This window comes from Vipera berus (genome assembly GCF_964194415.1).
Source record: "Vipera berus genome assembly, chromosome: 4".
Classification (NCBI taxonomy): domain Eukaryota; kingdom Metazoa; phylum Chordata; class Lepidosauria; order Squamata; family Viperidae; genus Vipera; species Vipera berus.
Window position 1 is genome coordinate 54,819,652 of NC_138206.1, and position 19,049 is coordinate 54,838,700.

The following is a 19,049-nucleotide window of genomic DNA, read 5'->3' on the forward strand; positions in this document are numbered from 1 at the left end:
TTCTAATTGTGGTGTTGGACTTCAAGGAGATCAGATCAGTCAATCCTAAAGGAAATCAACTCTGACTGTTCTTTGGAAGGATAGATACAAAAGCTGAAGCACAAATACTTTGGCCAACTAATGAGAGTAGTCATTGGGAAAGACCCAGAAGAAGGAGATTGCAGAAGATGAGATAGATAGATAGTGTCATCAACATGAGGAATATGAATTTGGGCAAACTCCAAGAAACAGTGGAGGACAGGGGGGCCTGGTGTTCTATGGCCTGTGGGGTCTCAAAGAGTCGGACATGACTTAGCAACTAAACAAGTACAGTATTAAAAATCTACAATAAAATATATCTTATAATTAAAGATAATAATATAGCGGCTACTAACTCTTCAACTAGTTTAAAACCATTAAAAACATTCACAAAAATCAGATCCCAACTTCTCTGTATTATTTCAAGTACAATAGAGGAATATTTTTCAAATACTTGAAAATCTTTTTTGTCTCTAGGAAGTCACATGTGCATAAGAGAATGAAAAAAAGAAAAGCATTTACCATTCGTAAATGTTATTACTAGGATATTGGGAAATTATTGGTTTTGACGATATATATTTGGGTGGTCCTTTCAAGTACTAAGTACGGTGAGATTAAAAGGAGAACTCCTGTCTTTCTACCTCTTTGGCCAGTATTGGCTATACTCATTTAAACGCCTTTTGATTTCTTCAATATTCTTAGGCTACACAGAGACATCATATTTATATTTATTTCAGATTTCGTTGTTTCATTATCATAGAATAATTCACTTTATATTTTCTATGTGTGTTTTTTTTCTTCCAATGTAATTGCAATTCTAAGAATGAAGCTTTCTTATAAACTGTATGACTATTTTCTTTTCCAAATTATATTTATTTTTGTTAGTGTTGCTGGTAAAAGAAATTCATGGGGTAGATATTTCATATGGGGTTGTAATTAATTCTGTTGGTTTCTTTAGAAAATTAACAAGCCTAGGTATAATGACAAGTTCAAAAATGTATGCTCTGTTTGTACTTTTTTATATTAATATCAGTCATAAATATTTTAATACTTGCTTGACTGGAAAATAGAATCATTATTTTAGTAACTATTAAAACAGAGCTCTGTAAAGTGGCTGTTTATTTATATAATAGTTTCAGTGCAATGTTTTCTATCCCTGCAGAGAAAGAAAACATATTTTTTATGTCTTAGCCAACCAGTTGTGCTTGTGTTTTTAAAAACTTTTCTCAACCTCTTCAATCCCGCCCCTTTCAGATATGTGAGAGTAGCTATTTTCTGCAGGTCATTATGATACTTGAAAAGTGTTCATCAGACAGGTAAAGATTCTTAACAGTTGCAGTATTTGTTCTTGCTGATTTATTTGACAAAAGTTATTATTTCGAAGATCACATAATTAGTTTAGAAATTTAATCTGGTGAAGTGATATATTAAATAATAAATATAGAGATTGCCAAAGCACACCTATGGGTTTTGTAATCAGTTTTTATAAAGATCTCTGGAACTCTGTTAAGGAAAATCTATGCATTTTAATTCTCTTAAATAAAAACATTGCTACAATTTTGTTCCTAATTAATACCAATTTAAATTTAATATGTAATCCTTACTTAATTATTTTACAGGCTCTTCAAAGTAATTTGAAGTATTCCCTTTTACCAAGACGCTTGATTATCAGCAAAAGATTGTCCCAGTGTTTACACCCAGCCTTACCTAGTGGAGTACATATAAAAGCACTGGAATCCTATGAAGTAATATTTAAAATTATTGGAACAAAATGGCTTGCAAAGGACTTATTTCTCTACAGGTAAATTTTGTGGATTTTTGAAGCCTATTTTTAATGACAGTCCTCTCTATACTTATCTTCTAGGTAAGGCCCAGCTAGTGTTAATTGCTTTTAGGAATCTTTATTAATTAATTAGAGTGTAAGGTTAAACCATGCTTAGTATGGAGGAATATAGTATAGCTTTAGGAATGCAAACACCAGTTGCCTGCCTGCCTGCCTGCCTGCCTGCCTGCCTTCCTTCCTTCCTTCCTTCCTTCCTTCCTTCCTTCCTTCCTTCTTTCCTTCCTTCCTTCCTTCCTTCCTTCCTTTCTTCCTTCAACTTTGGCTATTTAGAAAACACCAGATCTCTTTTAATTATAGCTTTGTTTGAATTTTAATTATGGTTAATATTAACTATGAGCTTGATGAAAAAGGCCAACTTAACTATAGTAGACTAGTTTTGAGAAATAACACTCATGAACAATCATAAATTCTCTGGGTTTGTGGATCAGAACATTTTGTAATTAAAATATATCTATATGTATGTATATCTCTCTATGTCTTTCTGTCTGTCTGTCTATCGGTCTATCTATCTATCATTTTGTATATATTTTAATTACAAAACTTCCAGTATTCTCAAAAAGGGGAGGGCAGATTCATTGCAACGTGTCCTCATAATAGGTTTATAATTCAACATCCAAGATAACACAGGCAGAGATTGAATTTTCCCTATCCTTCTCTATGTCTCTCCAGCTCAGGCCTTTTTCCATTGCTTGGAGTTGCAGCACTGTCAGTGAAACCCGTCTTGCTCGATTTGTATGAAAGTTATTTTCTCCCACTCCACAAATCTCTCCTGCCCAGTCTTCAGGCCTTCTTAATTGGCCTTTTGCCTGGTTTGGAGGAAGGGTCAGAATTCTATGACAGGTAAGATATTTCTTTCACATAAAAAAGTAAAATAATAAATACATTTTAACTCTCTTTTCATTCCTTACCTACAGTGGGAATCAGTCAAGGGGAAGATCAGCTACCAAAAGTAAAACCAGGAATGCAGTTCTGCATGCTCTTCTTTTATTTGGTCAGGGCCATGTATTAAGCAGAAGCTTCAGTGCAGACAATCAGGTTTTTCTTGGTACTCACTAGAAGAAAATTCTTGGTAGATGTCTTTCCATTAGAAAAGTTCTGGTCCAAACCAGAAAACTTTTTTATCATTTCAACCAAGTATTTTATATTTCAGAGTTTATACTCTGCCTTTCTGAGGAAAAAAAATCTGAGCAAAAAAGTTAAAGGCAATGCAAGGTAACATATGCAACAGACCATAAATTGCACTCATGATGAAGAAAATTCAAAATGGAACATTTTAAACATATATAGTTTATTAAATGAACCAGTAATCTGTATTCACCCCATGGTTTATAATCCAGAGTGGCTAGATTCATTCAGTGTGCTAACTCAACATCAAGCAAGCTATGACTAATAAATTAAAAGCTTAAATACATACTTCACTAAGCAAAAAAAAACTTCAATAGATTTAAGATTCAGTTCTGTTCCATGTAACTTTTCATATAAATAATAGTTTAGGAGTTAAAACCCAACAGTAGAAACTGACACCAGTAGATCCAAATATTGATGATTCTTCAACCTAAATCTAAGATTGCTTCACCTTCAAGGTTCATGATGCTGTTGAATAGTTTAGAAGAGCAGTCCCCAAACTTTCTAGCTTGGCAGCCCATACGAGCAGAGAGTGCTCTACTCGTGTGAATGGAGAGTGCTCACACATGAAGTGAATGGAGCATTGCACGCAATACCCTCTGATCCCTCAAGTGGAGCTTCCTGGGTGCATGTTTGCCCATTGCTCACACGGCCTGGTTTTGAATAGGCCGTGGCCCAGTAGGCCATGGTCTGGAGTTGAGGACCCCTCGTTTAGAGAACAAAATGGAAACCTGTGGATTTAGGTATAAAGCAAAGAGATTATTAATTATCTCCCTCCCTTGAAACAAGAATAATTTAATTTACACAATTTCTATCACATCATAATGTGATCAATAACACTAAAGAACTTTTAAAAGATCCAAAAGAACCTTAAAAAGGTTTTTTAAACCTTGAAAAGGATCTCATCCTACAAATCCATAACCACCCTGGCCATTTTAGATACTTTCCATCATAACAGTAGGCTGAAAACAAGACACATAAAGATGTACCTCATTTAGATGAAATGTCTATTTTCAGAGTTCTCAGAAAATTCTTATTTTAGCTTTTCTGTGTAAGGATCTTATAAATCAATGTTAGATTTGAAGTGAAAGCCTATATCTTCAATGTGGAGCTGCTGTCATTTGGAAGTCTCTCCTTTTTTCTAAGGAAATTTTCTAAACATTGGCAAAAAATACATGATTTAATATGTATAGTATAATTTTCAACATCAGCTTGTACCAAATTAATTTGCTTTAATTTTGTAACTACATAATTTCTTTTCTTGCTTTACAGGACTGATGCTTTGCTTGTGAAGTTGTCCCTTGTAATTGGAAAAGAAGTGTTTTATTCTGCCTTGTGGGCCAGTGTCTTGGTTAGCCCTTCTGTAAGACTACCTGCTTCTCTTTTTGTTGTCAGTCATATCAACAGAGCAATACCTGGAAAGCAGCAGAATTATATGATGGGGACTGATCCTAATCTCACAGTAGGTTAAATAACAAATAATCTTTGCTTTTATATTATCAATAAATAGTGAAGAAAAATGGAAAATTGAAGATAAAAATCATACACTTTGGAAAGTAATATAACACTCTTCAATTGCTGCATTTTCATCATTTTCTTAGCTAACTATCAGTTGGCAGAACATATCTATGTGTGTGTGTGTGTGTATACATACACATACACACACACACATATCAAGGTCACTATTATGAAATGGATGGCTCTTTAAATCATATAAATAAATAATTTAAACCCTATGAAATGTGCATTAGGATAACGTATTCTGGTAGAAGTGCTTCCTACTTTAACTGCTTTGAAAAGAAAGCCTTTTTTTAAGGCAGCTAATGCAACTGGAGGCAAATTTTCCATTTTTTCTGTGCAATGCACAGCAAATATATATTCATTAAAATTTCATTACTCAAGTTACAGTTTGTATGCTCTTTCCATAAATAATTAGTTCCCTTGACTGCATTCCATAGAGGTTTGTGAAACATTAAAATGTTAATTCAGTATTCAAGGATGCCTAAGCCTTGGTCTTTATGCAACATGGAGATTGAGAATGCGTTCATATGCCCATCATACTATTCCCTTTTTGTAAGCAACATTCTCATATTCACATATTTCTCAATTAGAGGCTGCGCATTTCCTGCCTGGCACAAAGCTGTTGTTCATTCATTATGACTTTCTGCATAAGTATGTTTTAGTAGGTATGCCTCCTGTTTTGGTGAAATTCAGGCAATAGTATGTTGCTGCTTAAGACAGGGCTTTTCAACCTTTTCACCCATTGTACCACTTTTAGGATATGGCAACATTTGAGTACCACCAGTCGCCTAGCAGTGTCAAAAACTTGATGACCAAAAAAAAAAAGGAAAAAAGTGATGAAGTACAGGTAGTCCTCGCCTTACAACAGTTCACTTAGTGACTCTTTGAAGTTACAATGGCCCTGAAAAAAGTGCCCCCCAAGCCACAGGCGAGCAAGACACCTGCCTGCCCGCCTGGCGGCGCTCTTCCTCCTGTCTGAGGTTTTCATTGTTGTGAGCATTTTTGTTGCGGGGGTGGGGTGGGGGGGTGTTTGGTTTTTATTCCCCCGGTCTGCTGGGTGGTTGCAGCAGGTTTTGGTCACTTCACATGACCCTGGGACACTGTGACCGTCATAAATATGAATCAGTTGCCAAGCATCTGAATGTAAATCACAAGACCCTGGAGATGCTGCCACATTCCAGCTGATCAGTGGTTCTTCTGGGCTCAGCAGAAGCACTGGGATCAGCGCTGAGCTCCAGCTGGAGCCTGGCGCTGATCCTGGCACTTCCACTGAGCCCTGACAGCCCCGAAGAAGCGCTGATCCTGGCGCTTTCGCTGAGCCCTGACAGCCCTGCAGCTCCAGCCATCTCTCGCTCAGGCTTGTGCAGTGCTGCCACCAGTTTACTTCACTCCCCTCCCCCGCTACCACTTTTCTAGGATGGTCGCGTACCACCTGCCAGGTGCCAGTGTACCACAGGTGGTACCCGTACCACTGGTTGAAAAGCCCTGGCTTAAGACATTCTCTGAATTATTACTCTAGCTTGCATAGAATGAATATGATTAGGATTGGTATGAAAGTTGGTTTTTGAAACTTCTAATATGTGGACAAAGGTGTCCAAATTGGCTAGTGCTGCTAGTTGGGAATGTGGAATGTAGCATAAGTACAACTTGGCCTATAATTTTCTTTGCTAAAGAGCGCTACGTTTACTGAAAGGAGAATGAAAATGAGAATGCAAGTTATTGAACCATTATCAAAGAGCAGTTTGTGAAAGAGAGAATACTATAATTTTAAGGAGTCTTACCAAGCTATTTACATGAGGAACATTTCAATGGTATTTGCTTTAAATTGCAGTTGCTTCAGTTTATGTTCAGAATAATGTCTCTTAGAAATTTGTCAAACAGAAATTCAAAAACTTTGACTGAAGCTTTTAATCATGGCCTTTTCTAGTACAGGGCCTGCCACATATGCTTTGTGCTGCAATTGCTACAAAATGCTCCAGTCCAGTAATTTACAGATGTTACCTGCAAAAAACTCTTCACGAATTGCTAATAGGTTTCTATTGAGTGTAATTCAAAATGCTGTAGATTTTGACCTATAAAGTCAGATGTGGTATGGCATCAATATACTGTATCTTCAGGGCAACGATTTCAACGACTTCTACTTTGAATCAATCTCTCAGGACAATTATTCCAAGGTGATAATTGCTAACCCCTCTTCAGAGTTCTGCCTTATTAGGAAGTGGGAATAGTCTGATACCAGGAATCAATGTTTTAATGCAGTCTCAACTTTTTTATGATTAGAGATTGTTTGAATTTTGTAAGTATTGTTTATAAAAATTGTTCATAATGATTTATTAATTTAATTATTGCATGAGATAATTTATTTAGATGTTACTAATTTTGATAGTTGTGGATGTGGAATGTTAATAGCATTTTATCAGGGATATTTCATAGTTTTACTCAGTGCTTTTTTTGTAAAAGAAAAAGGTGCCGGAACTCACACATGTCATACAACCCACTTTGCCTACCCTACAAGGTTCCATCCAAAAAAGGTGCCGGAACTCCGTTCTGAGTGTTCTATGAGAAAAAAAGCCCTGGTTTTACTTGCTAGGATGTTTAATTGTCTACTGTTATGTTATATTGCAGAAGCTTTATATGTGGTTATAAGCTGCGTCAGATTGGAGTTGGCAGCAAAGAAATAAGATAGACAAATATATCATTGTGAGGAAATACATTAAGTGTGTTAAATTTTGATTGTTAACAAACTATCTCCACTGAATAATTTGACCTCTCTTATTGTATGCCAGCTGTTTAAAAAAAGTTGCTAACATATCATTTTGTCCTTATTGTTGAATAATTTAACATGATTCCAAGGTTAAGGTATTGTTGCACTATCCCTTTTCAATGGACATATTCCTCAAATAATTTGGGGGAGGGGGTCCAGCATCTTATTCTTGAATTAGCGGAGGAAAAGATTTCTCTCTTTTTTCATCCAGAATGTAAGCTAGTCAATTTTCTGATTACAGTGTGTAAAGAGATTGAAAACTGAAAAATTTAAAAATAAATTCTTCCCACACTTTTATTGTATGAAGTTCCAGTCTATAGAGCAAAAGGAAATGATCAGTCTATTGGAGATTATTATATCAAATGTTATTTCACTTTTTTTTCTAGATACAAGCTATTTGTGTGTCAATGGTGGATTCAAATGTTCTTGTACAAAGAAACACTTTGGAAGTGGTTCTCTTCTTCTTCCCATTATATTCCTCTTTGGTAAGCAAATTATTTTTAGTCAACTATTTTTGGCCTTTTCGAAGGGGCTTTTCAAAGGCAACTGGACTTCTCTGGGGTTTTTTTCTTGAAAATGTTTCATTTCTGTAAATATGCACTCTTATTCAGATGACCCTGCGGGAATAGATAAATCCCCAAGTGGCCTCAATGAGTGCTAATGATGACCTTCAGAGGGTTAACAATCAGATGACTGCAAAAAATATAAATCCTTCTATTTGCCACCATTCAGTCATAATTGTAATGAGCAGTGAAATGTTTTCAAGGTAAAAACCTTACAAAGTCCAGTTACCCTTTGAAAAGCACTTTGGAGACATCCGTGACCTGGATGATTAAATATTTATCTCCATACATATTTTTGCCTTTCTTTACAAAATATCATGGAAGATTCCTGGCAAGGTTACTCCTATGTATACTTGTGTTCAGTAACCAGTTGTTTACTATTTAAGGCAAATCAAGGTAACAAGAACATACATTTGTAGAGACTTCACTGTAACACATCACCAGGTTCTGTTGGTTTGAGATGGTTTTGATTCATTGTTACCTCCAAGTCAACAATGAGGGCAGTGTTCCTCCAAAATCCAGTTGCAGAAAAATAATAGCGGGAGAGAGGCAAGTCTGGCTTCCTACTGTGAAAACAATAGATTAAAATGAATCTTGGTCCAATGTAACAAAGGTAGCTTTTGTTCTAAAGAATAGTTTTGTTTGGTTCTTATTTCCCAACCCCATCCCCTCAGAAAATGAAAAATGAATGAAAAATATCATTCTTTTTAATGAATATATCTTATTGTTATAATGCATTTATTTTAACAACTTTTATTTTTTATTTGTAAACTATTTGAAGATGTGTCTTCATGGGAAGCAATATAGCAATATATTGGAAAAAAATCCATAGCTTAATAAGGGCAGGTAGAAAACAATAGCTTATAGGCAATTTACTATTGCCTAATACAACTCTCAACCTTTTCTTTACAGATTGTGAATTATGCACAGGAGTTATGAATTGTATGAATGATAGTATTCTTAATGTTGCTGGGGTTTTACTGCCATATTATGTGGTTTGATTTTGCATCTTCTGTGCTTTAGTTTTTATTAAAAGACATGTGCTTTTAGCTGATTTGTTGGTTCTTTGTTTAGGACCAAAATGAGAGTGCTATTCCACTATCTAGGTCTGATGTGGTTCATCTTCTGTCAGCAGCTGTCCAAACTCTCTTAAGAAGAGATATGTCACTAAACAGAAGGCTATATTCATGGTTGCTAGGTATGGTACCACATATAGTTGTTATTATTTTTGCATTCTTTAATTATCCTGAATTAATTTTCAGAATAAGGTGGGTCTTGGTATATTAAATCTCAAATAGTGTTGCAGTGATTTAGCTTATATGCTTACAAAGAAATATTCTTTGTCGTCAAAATACTTCAGTGGAAGGGAAGTATGTGCACATCAAATGCAACAGAGCTATGCTGAAGATAGCTGATGCTAAGGGCAAGAAATAGGAATGGAGCAATTGGGGGGGAGTTCATCTTTTGCTGTGATTTCTTGTTTTATTAATTAAAACTGTAATGGTATATTGTACTTTTTGTTTAGTTACAATTATCTTTTTTAAGGTTCTGATATCAAAGGAAATGCTTCTGTACCAGATTTATCTATTAAAGCACCCTTAGAAGATTATGCCCGCAGTTTTTTTGAAAAATACTCCAAAGAACTTTTAGTTGAGGTAGGTCCATATTATACTCTTTAAAGGATGACTTCATTAAGTGCTGATATTCTAATATTAGATTAACAAATTGTTGCTACTGGTTCTGGCTACTATTATATACTAGCAGCTTCTAGAATCTTACATGGAAAAGTGAAAATTGGTTCCAGATATAAAATGTGCTAGAAAGAAGTGAATTTGCCAAGACCTAACTTACAACAGTTTGTTTAGTTAGTGTTCAAAATTACAACGGCACTGAAAAAAGTGACTAATGACCATTCTCCACACTTACAATCATGGCAGCATCCCCATGGTCACATGATCAAAATTCAGACACTTGGCAACTGACTCATATTTAAGAGAGTTGCAGTGTCCCAGGGTCATGTGATTACCTTTTGTGACCTTCTGAGAAGCAAATTCAATGGGGAAACCAGATTCACTTAACAATCATGTATCTGGACCTGGATGCCTTGCGTACAGTCACCCATGCACTTGTGACCTCTCGTCTTGACTACTACAACGCTCTTTACATGGGGCTGCCCTTGAGAACCACTCGGAAGCTTCAGCTGGTGCAGAGTGCAGCTGCACGAATGCTTTTGGGGGTCTCCCGATACTCCCATATTACACCTCTGCTCCGTGAGCTGCACTGGCTTCCAGTTGCCTTCCGGGTGAAATTCACGGTGCTAGTGATGACATACAAAGCCCTACATGGCGTGGGTCCGGATTACCTACGGGAGCACCTACTGCCAGCGTCAACATCCCTCCGTCCTGTGCGCTCCCACAGAGAGGGCCTCCTCAGGGTGCCACCGGTCAGAGAATGTCGGCTGGTGACCCCCAGGGGGACAGCATTCTCGGTGGGTGCGCCAATCCTTTGGAACCGCTTACCAACTGAAATCCGGCTGGCCCCCGATCTTCGCTCCTTCCGGCGGGATCTAAAAACTTATCTATTCCAACAAGCCGGCCTGGCCTGATGGATTTGGGTTTTACAATTTTTCTCACTCTGTTGCTTTATTGTATTCTCACTTTATTGCTCTGTACACCGCCCTGAGTCCTCCGGGAGAAGGGCGGTATATAAAACAAACAAACAAACAAATAAATAAATAAATAAATAAATAAATAAACTGCAGTGATTCACTTAACAACTATGGAACGAAATGTCATAAATAATAAAAATAATTTAATAAATATCTTGCTTAGCAACTAAAATTTTGGGCTTAATTTTGATTGTAAGTTGAGGACTACCTGTAAAGTGGAATAGTGTTTGGGAAAAAAAAAACAAGATCAAAAAGAAAGCTATGAGAAATCTAGAAACTAGGAGTAAAAGTGTCTTCAATTGATTTTTTGATTTGGGCTGAATTAACTGCAACTGTCCTTTTTTTCTTCCAAAAATCTTATTTCAGTTCAAATGCAGTGGTTGTCCCTCTCCTACAGGAGTGCTGCACTATTAATTTAGTCATATGTCATTTTAAGAATAGTGTTGAATGTTTCAAATTAATTTATCTGATTTTTTAAATAATAAATAATTACTAATAAAAATAGCTAATGATTACTTAAAAGGCAGAGAACAACTAATTTGTACTGTTGTCAATGTTTTGTTGACTAATAGGGTTTAATTGAAATACTACATCAGAAATTTTCAGAATCTGACTTGGAAGAACAGCACCATGCATATCTGAAGCCATTCCGCATCCTCATAAGCCTACTTGACAAGCCTGAAATAGGTAAGAGAAAGAGAGGCTTTTCTTCAAGAACTAAATGTTTCTAAGCCACACACACACACACACACACACACACACATATATATCTATATATATCTATATCTATCTATCTATCTATCTATCTATCTATCTATCTATCTATCTATCTATCTATCTATCTGTATATATCTATCTATATATCTATATATCTATATCTATCCTATCTATCTATCTATCTATCTATCTATCTATCTATCTATCTATCTATCTATCTATCTATCTATATATATATATATATATATATATATATATATATATATAAAATTACTGCTTGGTATCTGTCATTGTTTGAGAAAATGATTTAGGGTGGGGTACTCAATCCCTGGGCTGCGGCCTACTACCAGGCCGCGCAAGTGGTGGGTGAGCATGCATGCACATGCAGCTCCACTTAAGCCAGTGGAGGGTGCTCATGCTCAGGCATGAAGCTCCAGTTGCATAAGTGGCAAAAACTTACACTTATGCACAAATGGAATTGCTGTTCCCACAGAACTATCCCCTCTCCCCCACCCCGGGTCCGCCAAGTCAGGAAAGTTGGGAGCTGGTTTAGGCCTAGGATCTTTCCAGTGGTTTAATTAAGAGAAGATAGAATATTTTCTTGGTCTGAGAATAGACAAATGAAACAAATGAAAAAGTACATAGAAAACAGAAGTCTGATATTAAGTTAATTTCCCTCCTGAGAGCATATAAATAAACCATTGCATAATTCAGTTGATATATCAACTGAGGTAAGTTCTGCATAATAGAACGTAATATGGAACTAGAATATTGAGATTCTGTTCTAATCACATTGCTAATCATATCTGTGAAATCCTAACAGTGGTCTTAAGATTTACTGTATGTAATAATATATTGAACTGCAAAGAAGAAGTTGTGTCAATATAACTTTATAATAAGATTTTATTCACGTGTGTAAATAATTTTTTAAAATATTGGATTCCTTTATGTTTCCCTTATTGTAGGCCCACTAGTCATTGAGGACTTGTTTCTTGAAGTGATCAGAGCATTCTATAGGTATTGCAAGGAAACACTGGGTTCTGATCTTAAACTTAGCTATAGTCAAACTGGGACTGTCTTTACAAGGTATAGTGTAAGCTTCTTTGTTTTCTGTTTACTTAAGTAGCTAAATAAATAAATAATTTATGGGGGGCATTTCTGGTTGCTGGATACTGCTACTGTATTTTTGATCATAATTACATGTTTTCATGTGTCCAGTTCTTCAAAACATGTCCTTGAAAGTAATTTGAGCATTTTCCAAGCTAATGTCCTGTTTGTGCTGCTAGTTAAGACTTGCTATGGGGTCTCTGCTAAATCAGTAGTTGCAAAAGTCTTATCAGAGATATGAATTTGTCTGGGTTAACACACAGCCCAGTTTGTTAAATTGGGATAGAAACTGGGAGACCATGAGCTCTAGCACTGCCTCGGTCATTAGGTCAGTTGGGTGATTTGGAGCCAGTCACTCTCTTTCAGAAAGGAAACAGTGGCAAATCACTGCTAAACCCATTGCCAAAACCGATTGGTTTTATCCATGAAGTCTTAAAGAACCAATACTGACCTGAGGGCAAAAAAAAGTAATAATGGCTTAACAGGTTCGTCCATAAAGCTATTGTGGCTACTGCTACTACACATGCTTAAAGCAATTTAATCAAAACAGAGTGTATTCACCAGTAATCTTAACAAATTGAGATTCTTTAACCCCTTGGGAAAATGCTATAGGATTGTCAGTTAAAATGAAATCCTGCAGTGCTGCTTGAGTGCAAAAAGGAGAGTGGCTATGTTGGAAAGGAACGGTAGGAAACTTGGTCAAATTTCAGGACAGGTATGGGTTTAGGGTTTCAGCTTCATTTTTGAAAACCTAGTTCCAAATTTTGTACAATCATCTTAAAAATATGTTTATTTGTTATTAAAATAATATGCCTTACCTTAAAAATATATTTCCTCTGCATATATTTACTAAACACTGTTGATTCTCTTTTTAGTGCAATAAAAGAAAACAAGAATGCATCTGAGATTGTTAAAACAGCTAACGTGCTGATCACATCCTTAAATACTGATTTTCTGTGGGATTACATGACCAGTTGTATTGAGGACTGCTTAAGGTAGTTACAGATCTTGTATTTTTGCTTTGGAGATAAGAGAATAATAGAGGAACAGTAATAATTTATCTTAAATTCAGAATACAAATGCCAGGCAATTGGGGGGCTATCATAATATGCCCATGCAATATCACTGCTCTGCAAGCCACATTGGCTTCCGATAAATTTCAGGGTACCACCTCAGGCAACTCAACTTTGTTGCTCTTCTCGACACCCTTTCTAAAGTCTCAAGATCTTTTTTTTTTGTATCATGGTAACCAAAACTGGACATAACATTCCAAGTGTAGTCTTATCAGTGCAGTATAAAGCAGTACTAATACTTCATGTGACCTTGTTACTATCTGTTGATGCAGTCTAGAACTGCATTGGCTTTTTGGGCAGCTGCACCACACTTCTGGCTCATATTTAACTGGTTCTTCACTAGCACTCCTAGATCTCTCTCAGTAAGACCCAACGTACAAGTCTGTCAAGATCATTCTGGATCTTGAGTCTATCTTCTAGAGCAGGAGTCCCCAACTCCTGGTCTGCAGATTGGTACCGGTCCACGGCCCATTGGAAAGTAGGCTGCGCAAGCAACAGACGCACACATGAAACCATCCCCTTCCCCTGCCACCCCAGTGCCATTGCCAGTCCACAGAGCCAGAAAGGTTGGAGATCACTGTTCTAAAGTGCTGGCTATTCCCCCCAGCTTAGTATCATTTGCAAATTTGATGAATCCCCCTTCTATCCAAACATCTAAATCTTTTATGAAGATGTTGAAGAGTACTGCATGCTGCCCTCCATGTAGAAGTAGTTACATTGAGGATTTCATTTGAGTGTGGTTGGTCAGCCAGTTAGAAATCCATCTGTTGGTGATGTTTTTCCCATTATTGTGAGATGTAGCCCATCCACTGCCAGAAGCCCCTCATGTAGGTATTGTAGGCCATGGTCTAGGATTCAAAAGTTCTCTCAGCGCCACCATCTTCTAAGCCAGTGGTTTACTTCAAAAGTTCTGTGATCCCTTATTGGATGCCTTTCATTGAGAGCATAGAAGAAAACACCATCCGTGGCCCCATCTCTTTGGGTTTTCATGCTTGGCTGCTCATAGTCTCTTGATGTGGTTTCTAGGCTCTTTGTCATATCATTCATCCTCACATGAAAGAGGAGAAAGGGGTAATAATCTGTGGACTTAATTATTTTAGTAAACCTCTCAGTCATGTCTTTGATCTTTGCTTTGGGAGACAGCACACCTCCCTAGATTGATTGTCCAGTCTACAAATTACTGCTTGTTTTCACCTGAGCAGTGAGTCTCCTATCAACCACATACACCTTTTTTCCCCCTTAAGGAAGACTTTTTTTACTTCAATTGGTACACTTGATGATGTCTCCTCTTCAGGTGTCTGCACACTTTCTTCCAAGGGGAAGTTATTAAATTGATTGTTTAGCTCCAGCAAGGCTAGACTGGATTGAGATGTTTTTTCCTTCTATGAACGACATGTTGCCATTGATCTGTCTTTAAAGGTTCATTTTCTGTGTTAGTTAATTGTTCCCAACTATGTTCAGTTCGAATGCAATCTTCTTCCTTTAGTTAGAGTTTCTCATTTTGTTGGTTGAGAGGGAGGAGATTTTTGATGCTCCCTGCCAAATTCCCACAAGGAAACCCAATGGGGAAGCCAGCAGTAAGTCAGAATTTGCTCTGTTCCCACTGCGTTTTTGCCCACTCATGGTAATTCTTTTCTGTTTAAATAAGGAAATATCTACGACACAATGACCCAACAGAGCATAGCTTACCTAATATCTACTAAAATATGCTTTCTACTGTGTTTTAGAAAATACAGTGCTTGATTTGAGAAACAAAAGTATAATATCTAAAGAAGTTGGGTTCTTAAAAATGTCTTTGGAAGAGCCACTTAACCAGTTCAATGTGTGTTTTATGTGTTACTGTTTTTATTACATTTATATTGAAAACTGCACATGATCAAACTTGAATGAAAAGTTTTTTTTAAAAAAAAGCCATCCTTTTTTTCAGCAACAAAAATAAATCTACACAGACACAACTTCTAACTAATAATGCAACAGTTTCAGAACTCTGCACACTAATAGTGTTTCTTCTAGATGTGATACCACTGGTAAGTCAATATGTTTAATTTTGTGTCTTAAGCCTTTCATGTAATTTTTTTTCATCAATATGTACAGATGTGTTCTACTTGCCAAGGAAATATTTATGCAGGGGTATAGTCCCACTGGAGCTATTTAGAGTTGATTTTTGACATACTATATATCTATGCTATGTTAAATTATGAAAAACATTTCATATCTTTCTACAAAACAAGCAGCAATCAGCAGAAAGGAATAACACTACAAACAATTCGGTTAAACCAAATTAACAAATAGCATAAAACTTGAGATAAGAATGACCACTTGCAGCTGAAATGTATTCTACAGTTTGTAACCAATATTTTTTAAAAGCCTTATTCTCAAGACATAGATTTGTGCCATTACCAAGAATTGGTTTTCACTACGCTTGCATTTTGCTTCAATTTTATAGCATTTCTAAACTGAATAATCTTTAGGAATGTGGTCAGAAATTATTATAGTTCATACTTTCATTTGTTGATTTATACTGTTTTGATCATTGTTATTAATATTCATCATTTGCTTAGAAATTAATAGCATTTTAGCCTTTTAAAATAATATATTCAGTTATTCACACTAATTAATGACAGGAAAAGTGGCAGAAAAATTATACCCTCCATGACATCTGTAAATCCTTTGTTTATTGATATGTATTTTATTCTTATTTTTTCCTACTGCATCTTATTTGTTTATATGTATTCAATAAAAAAAGGAAAAAACATAAAAGGGAAAAACCCTTATTTTCACTAGCCAAACAAGTGGGACTTTGCAAGCAGTGATAACTAGAAGGATTTTGAAGGTCTTAATATCCAGATGAACTCATGGGGCGACAGCCAAGGCCTATGTGTTGAATTTAATTCCACAATAATGAATGCCTATTAAAGACTCTTGCATTATTAATATAATACGATCATAATACTATGCCCAGGTTAGTTCCCACCTATTAACCAGTTGAAGAACAGTCTTCCACAGGATCCCAAGGCATGATATTATGTTATGACTCAGCAATGTCTGTTTGGCTTCAGAGCACTCACAACTAATACACAATTTTCACAATTATTACTTTTTTTGCCACTGCTACCAGTACTAAAGTGCTGCCAGATCTATTGACCTGATGCAGTCCCACCATCAAGGCTTGATTTTATTTTCTCATTTTATCTGGATTTAATTCCAAGTCTTTTTTAACTGCTTGCTTACTTGAACCATCTTGCTTTTTGTAGGAACTTTATTCTGAAGTACAGTCTCTGTATCTGCCACAAATGCTCAGCTGTATGGTGCAAAGTCTCCTTGAAAACATGGATGTATTAAGTTTATCAGAGCTCACATATGTGCTTAGAACATGCTTTAAAGTGCTTAGTAAAGTACAAATGCCATCTGCCTACCTGAGTACTGAAACTGGAAGCTCAGACTCTGTAAGTATTAATATGTTGTTCTGACCCAGCTTTGCCTGAGTTTATTTACTTACTAAGGCCATCCCATATATATTTGTATTTCAAATTGTGCTTTTCGTAATCCATGAATAATAATGTGACTGTTCAATAGAAGAGCGATTCTGATGGCTGCATTCTGATAGTTGGCATAAAATGGAAATTGTTCATTTAGCTGTGAAAACTATTAGCTCTCCAAGACAACATTTATTTTATAATAATACTACAATTTCAATATCTAGATAGAAAATTATAATACAATATGGACTAAAGTTGTGCTTATTTAAGTACACCATGGTGAAAGATGGCTTAAAAAAAGATTTTTACTTATTTCTTAGAGCGGTGAAAAAAATTATTTAAAAATAATAGTTGATTCTTGTTTCTAAACTTTTGAGACTAAGGGATGTATATATTCATTTTTTCATGTTCTAATTTTGGATTATGTTCCCATGTTTATGAACAGAGGTGCAGCTATTCATGCAATCTCAGACTCTGCTTTATTAAGGTTCTTGTACTTCAGCAAATGCAATTAAACGTTCATGTATTGTGCAAAATATAAGGCATCCAGTCTTACACAGCAGCAAATTCTTTTGGCTGTATTAATGAAAGTCAAAGAGAAAAAGAGGCAGGACCAATTGTGACTCTCATTAGGAGAGGACCAAGTAGAACCAAGCAAACATTTGGCACCCAAGGACTGCACTTAACCTTTTCAAGTGCAAGCTGGCCTACATTACACATGGGTGAGAATGAGTTGGGAACAATTTGAGATGCCCTCTTTGTTTATTTTTTAACCATTAATAGGCCAATTTTAAGGCTTACAACTATAAATTTATCTATTTTCTACCTCAAAATGACAAAAAAACCCTCTATTCCCATATTTTGGCAGTTATGGTCCCCAGAAGCCCTGACAGCTGCAGAAAAGAGTCCAAGGCCATCTGGAGCTTTGGAACTGAAGGTTGCCTGTCTAAGTTCAACTGAATATTTAAACAAGAATTTAAATGTGTATCTCATATAAATATTAACTTTTAATACGTCTTAACTCTAAAGGGTATATTTATTCTTACTTAAGGTTTCTTTTGCTGTCATGTAAAATAAATACATACTTATGCATTAGACATACTCTTGCAATATCGCAGAGTCCTGTAAAGGAAGACAACCAGGAAATGAGTTCAGAAACCAAGGTGCTAGAAGATGAAGAAGACATTCCTTTACCTTCCATAAAATCTGAAGACAGCGGCATTGCTCTTAGTGCTTCATCTCCTGAACTGTTTCAACATTTGAGGATACCTAGGATAATCCCCGACAAAGATGATGTCTGGAAAAAGGATGGAAGCATGCAGATGACTTTGCACTGTATCCAGGAACTGGTTGCAAAATTTGCCAGTAAATACATATTTGAGATACATTTACAGAATTCCAATAATGACAATGTTTCAAAAGTCCATGACATACCAGGAAATAACAAAGAGAATAATTACCAAGTTGCCATAAATTCTGGGGATAAAAGGCACTCATATGAATCCAGGCAGATAGTGGTGCCTCAGTTGAAGCGAATGCTATCAGATTTCTTCACTGTACGAGGATCACCTTTTAAACAGAAAGGTCTGAAGCCTTCCTCCCCCTCTGATGAATGTGATAATCCAAGGGATAAAGAGGAGAAAGATTGGGACCTTGATCAAGTTATATTTGATTTGGGAGACACACGAGAGGATTGCAGAGAGGCCTTTTCAGCTCTGTGCTATCTCTTACTGGATTGCACTACATTTCCGGTCTACCTTTCTGAAGAAGAGTCTGAACTGTTGTATTTGTCACTCTTTCAAGTGTCTGGTAAGAAGAACGTTCTCATTCTAGCATTCTGATAATTTACCTCACAGAAGAATGCAAAAGAAGGGAGATTTTGAAGGGAAATATTCACAAATGTTAACCTCAAATCTGTACATCTATAAATATAATTAATGAGTGTATCACATTGAATACAATGGATCTTACTATTCAGTAAAATTATATGCTCATTTGTGGATGATATTTCTGTATTTCCCTTGTCAGAGCAATTAAGGGTTGCATAATTTAATAATTTCTTGAATAATTTAATCAGCATATTACCAGGTATTTTATTTTTTATTTATTTATTTAATCCCATTTATATCCCGCCCTTCTCCGAAGACTCAGGGCGGCTTACAATTTTAAGC

General features: G+C 36.0%; 1 protein-coding gene across 3 annotated transcripts in view; it reads left to right on the top strand.

The window, feature by feature from the left end:
- The window catches only part of DOP1B (DOP1 leucine zipper like protein B), a 52,169-nt gene that overhangs the window by 7,436 nt on the left and 25,684 nt on the right, over positions 1 to 19,049 (top strand). For 2 of the 3 annotated variants that reach the window (XM_081327314.1, XM_081327315.1), the window contains exons 3-14: positions 1,638 to 1,819; positions 2,531 to 2,701; positions 4,259 to 4,448; positions 7,658 to 7,756; positions 8,909 to 9,032; positions 9,380 to 9,489; positions 11,075 to 11,189; positions 12,185 to 12,305; positions 13,202 to 13,321; positions 15,327 to 15,426; positions 16,654 to 16,845; positions 17,997 to 18,687. In XM_081327314.1, coding sequence (XP_081183440.1) covers positions 1,638 to 1,819; positions 2,531 to 2,701; positions 4,259 to 4,448; positions 7,658 to 7,756; positions 8,909 to 9,032; positions 9,380 to 9,489; positions 11,075 to 11,189; positions 12,185 to 12,305; positions 13,202 to 13,321; positions 15,327 to 15,426; positions 16,654 to 16,845; positions 17,997 to 18,687 — 2,215 coding nt within the window. Of the gene's footprint in view, positions 1 to 1,637; positions 1,820 to 2,530; positions 2,702 to 2,823; positions 3,074 to 4,258; positions 4,449 to 7,657; positions 7,757 to 8,908; positions 9,033 to 9,379; positions 9,490 to 11,074; positions 11,190 to 12,184; positions 12,306 to 13,201; positions 13,322 to 15,326; positions 15,427 to 16,653; positions 16,846 to 17,996; positions 18,688 to 19,049 lie in introns of those variants that run through there. The other variant, XM_081327316.1, reaches the window with a different exon arrangement.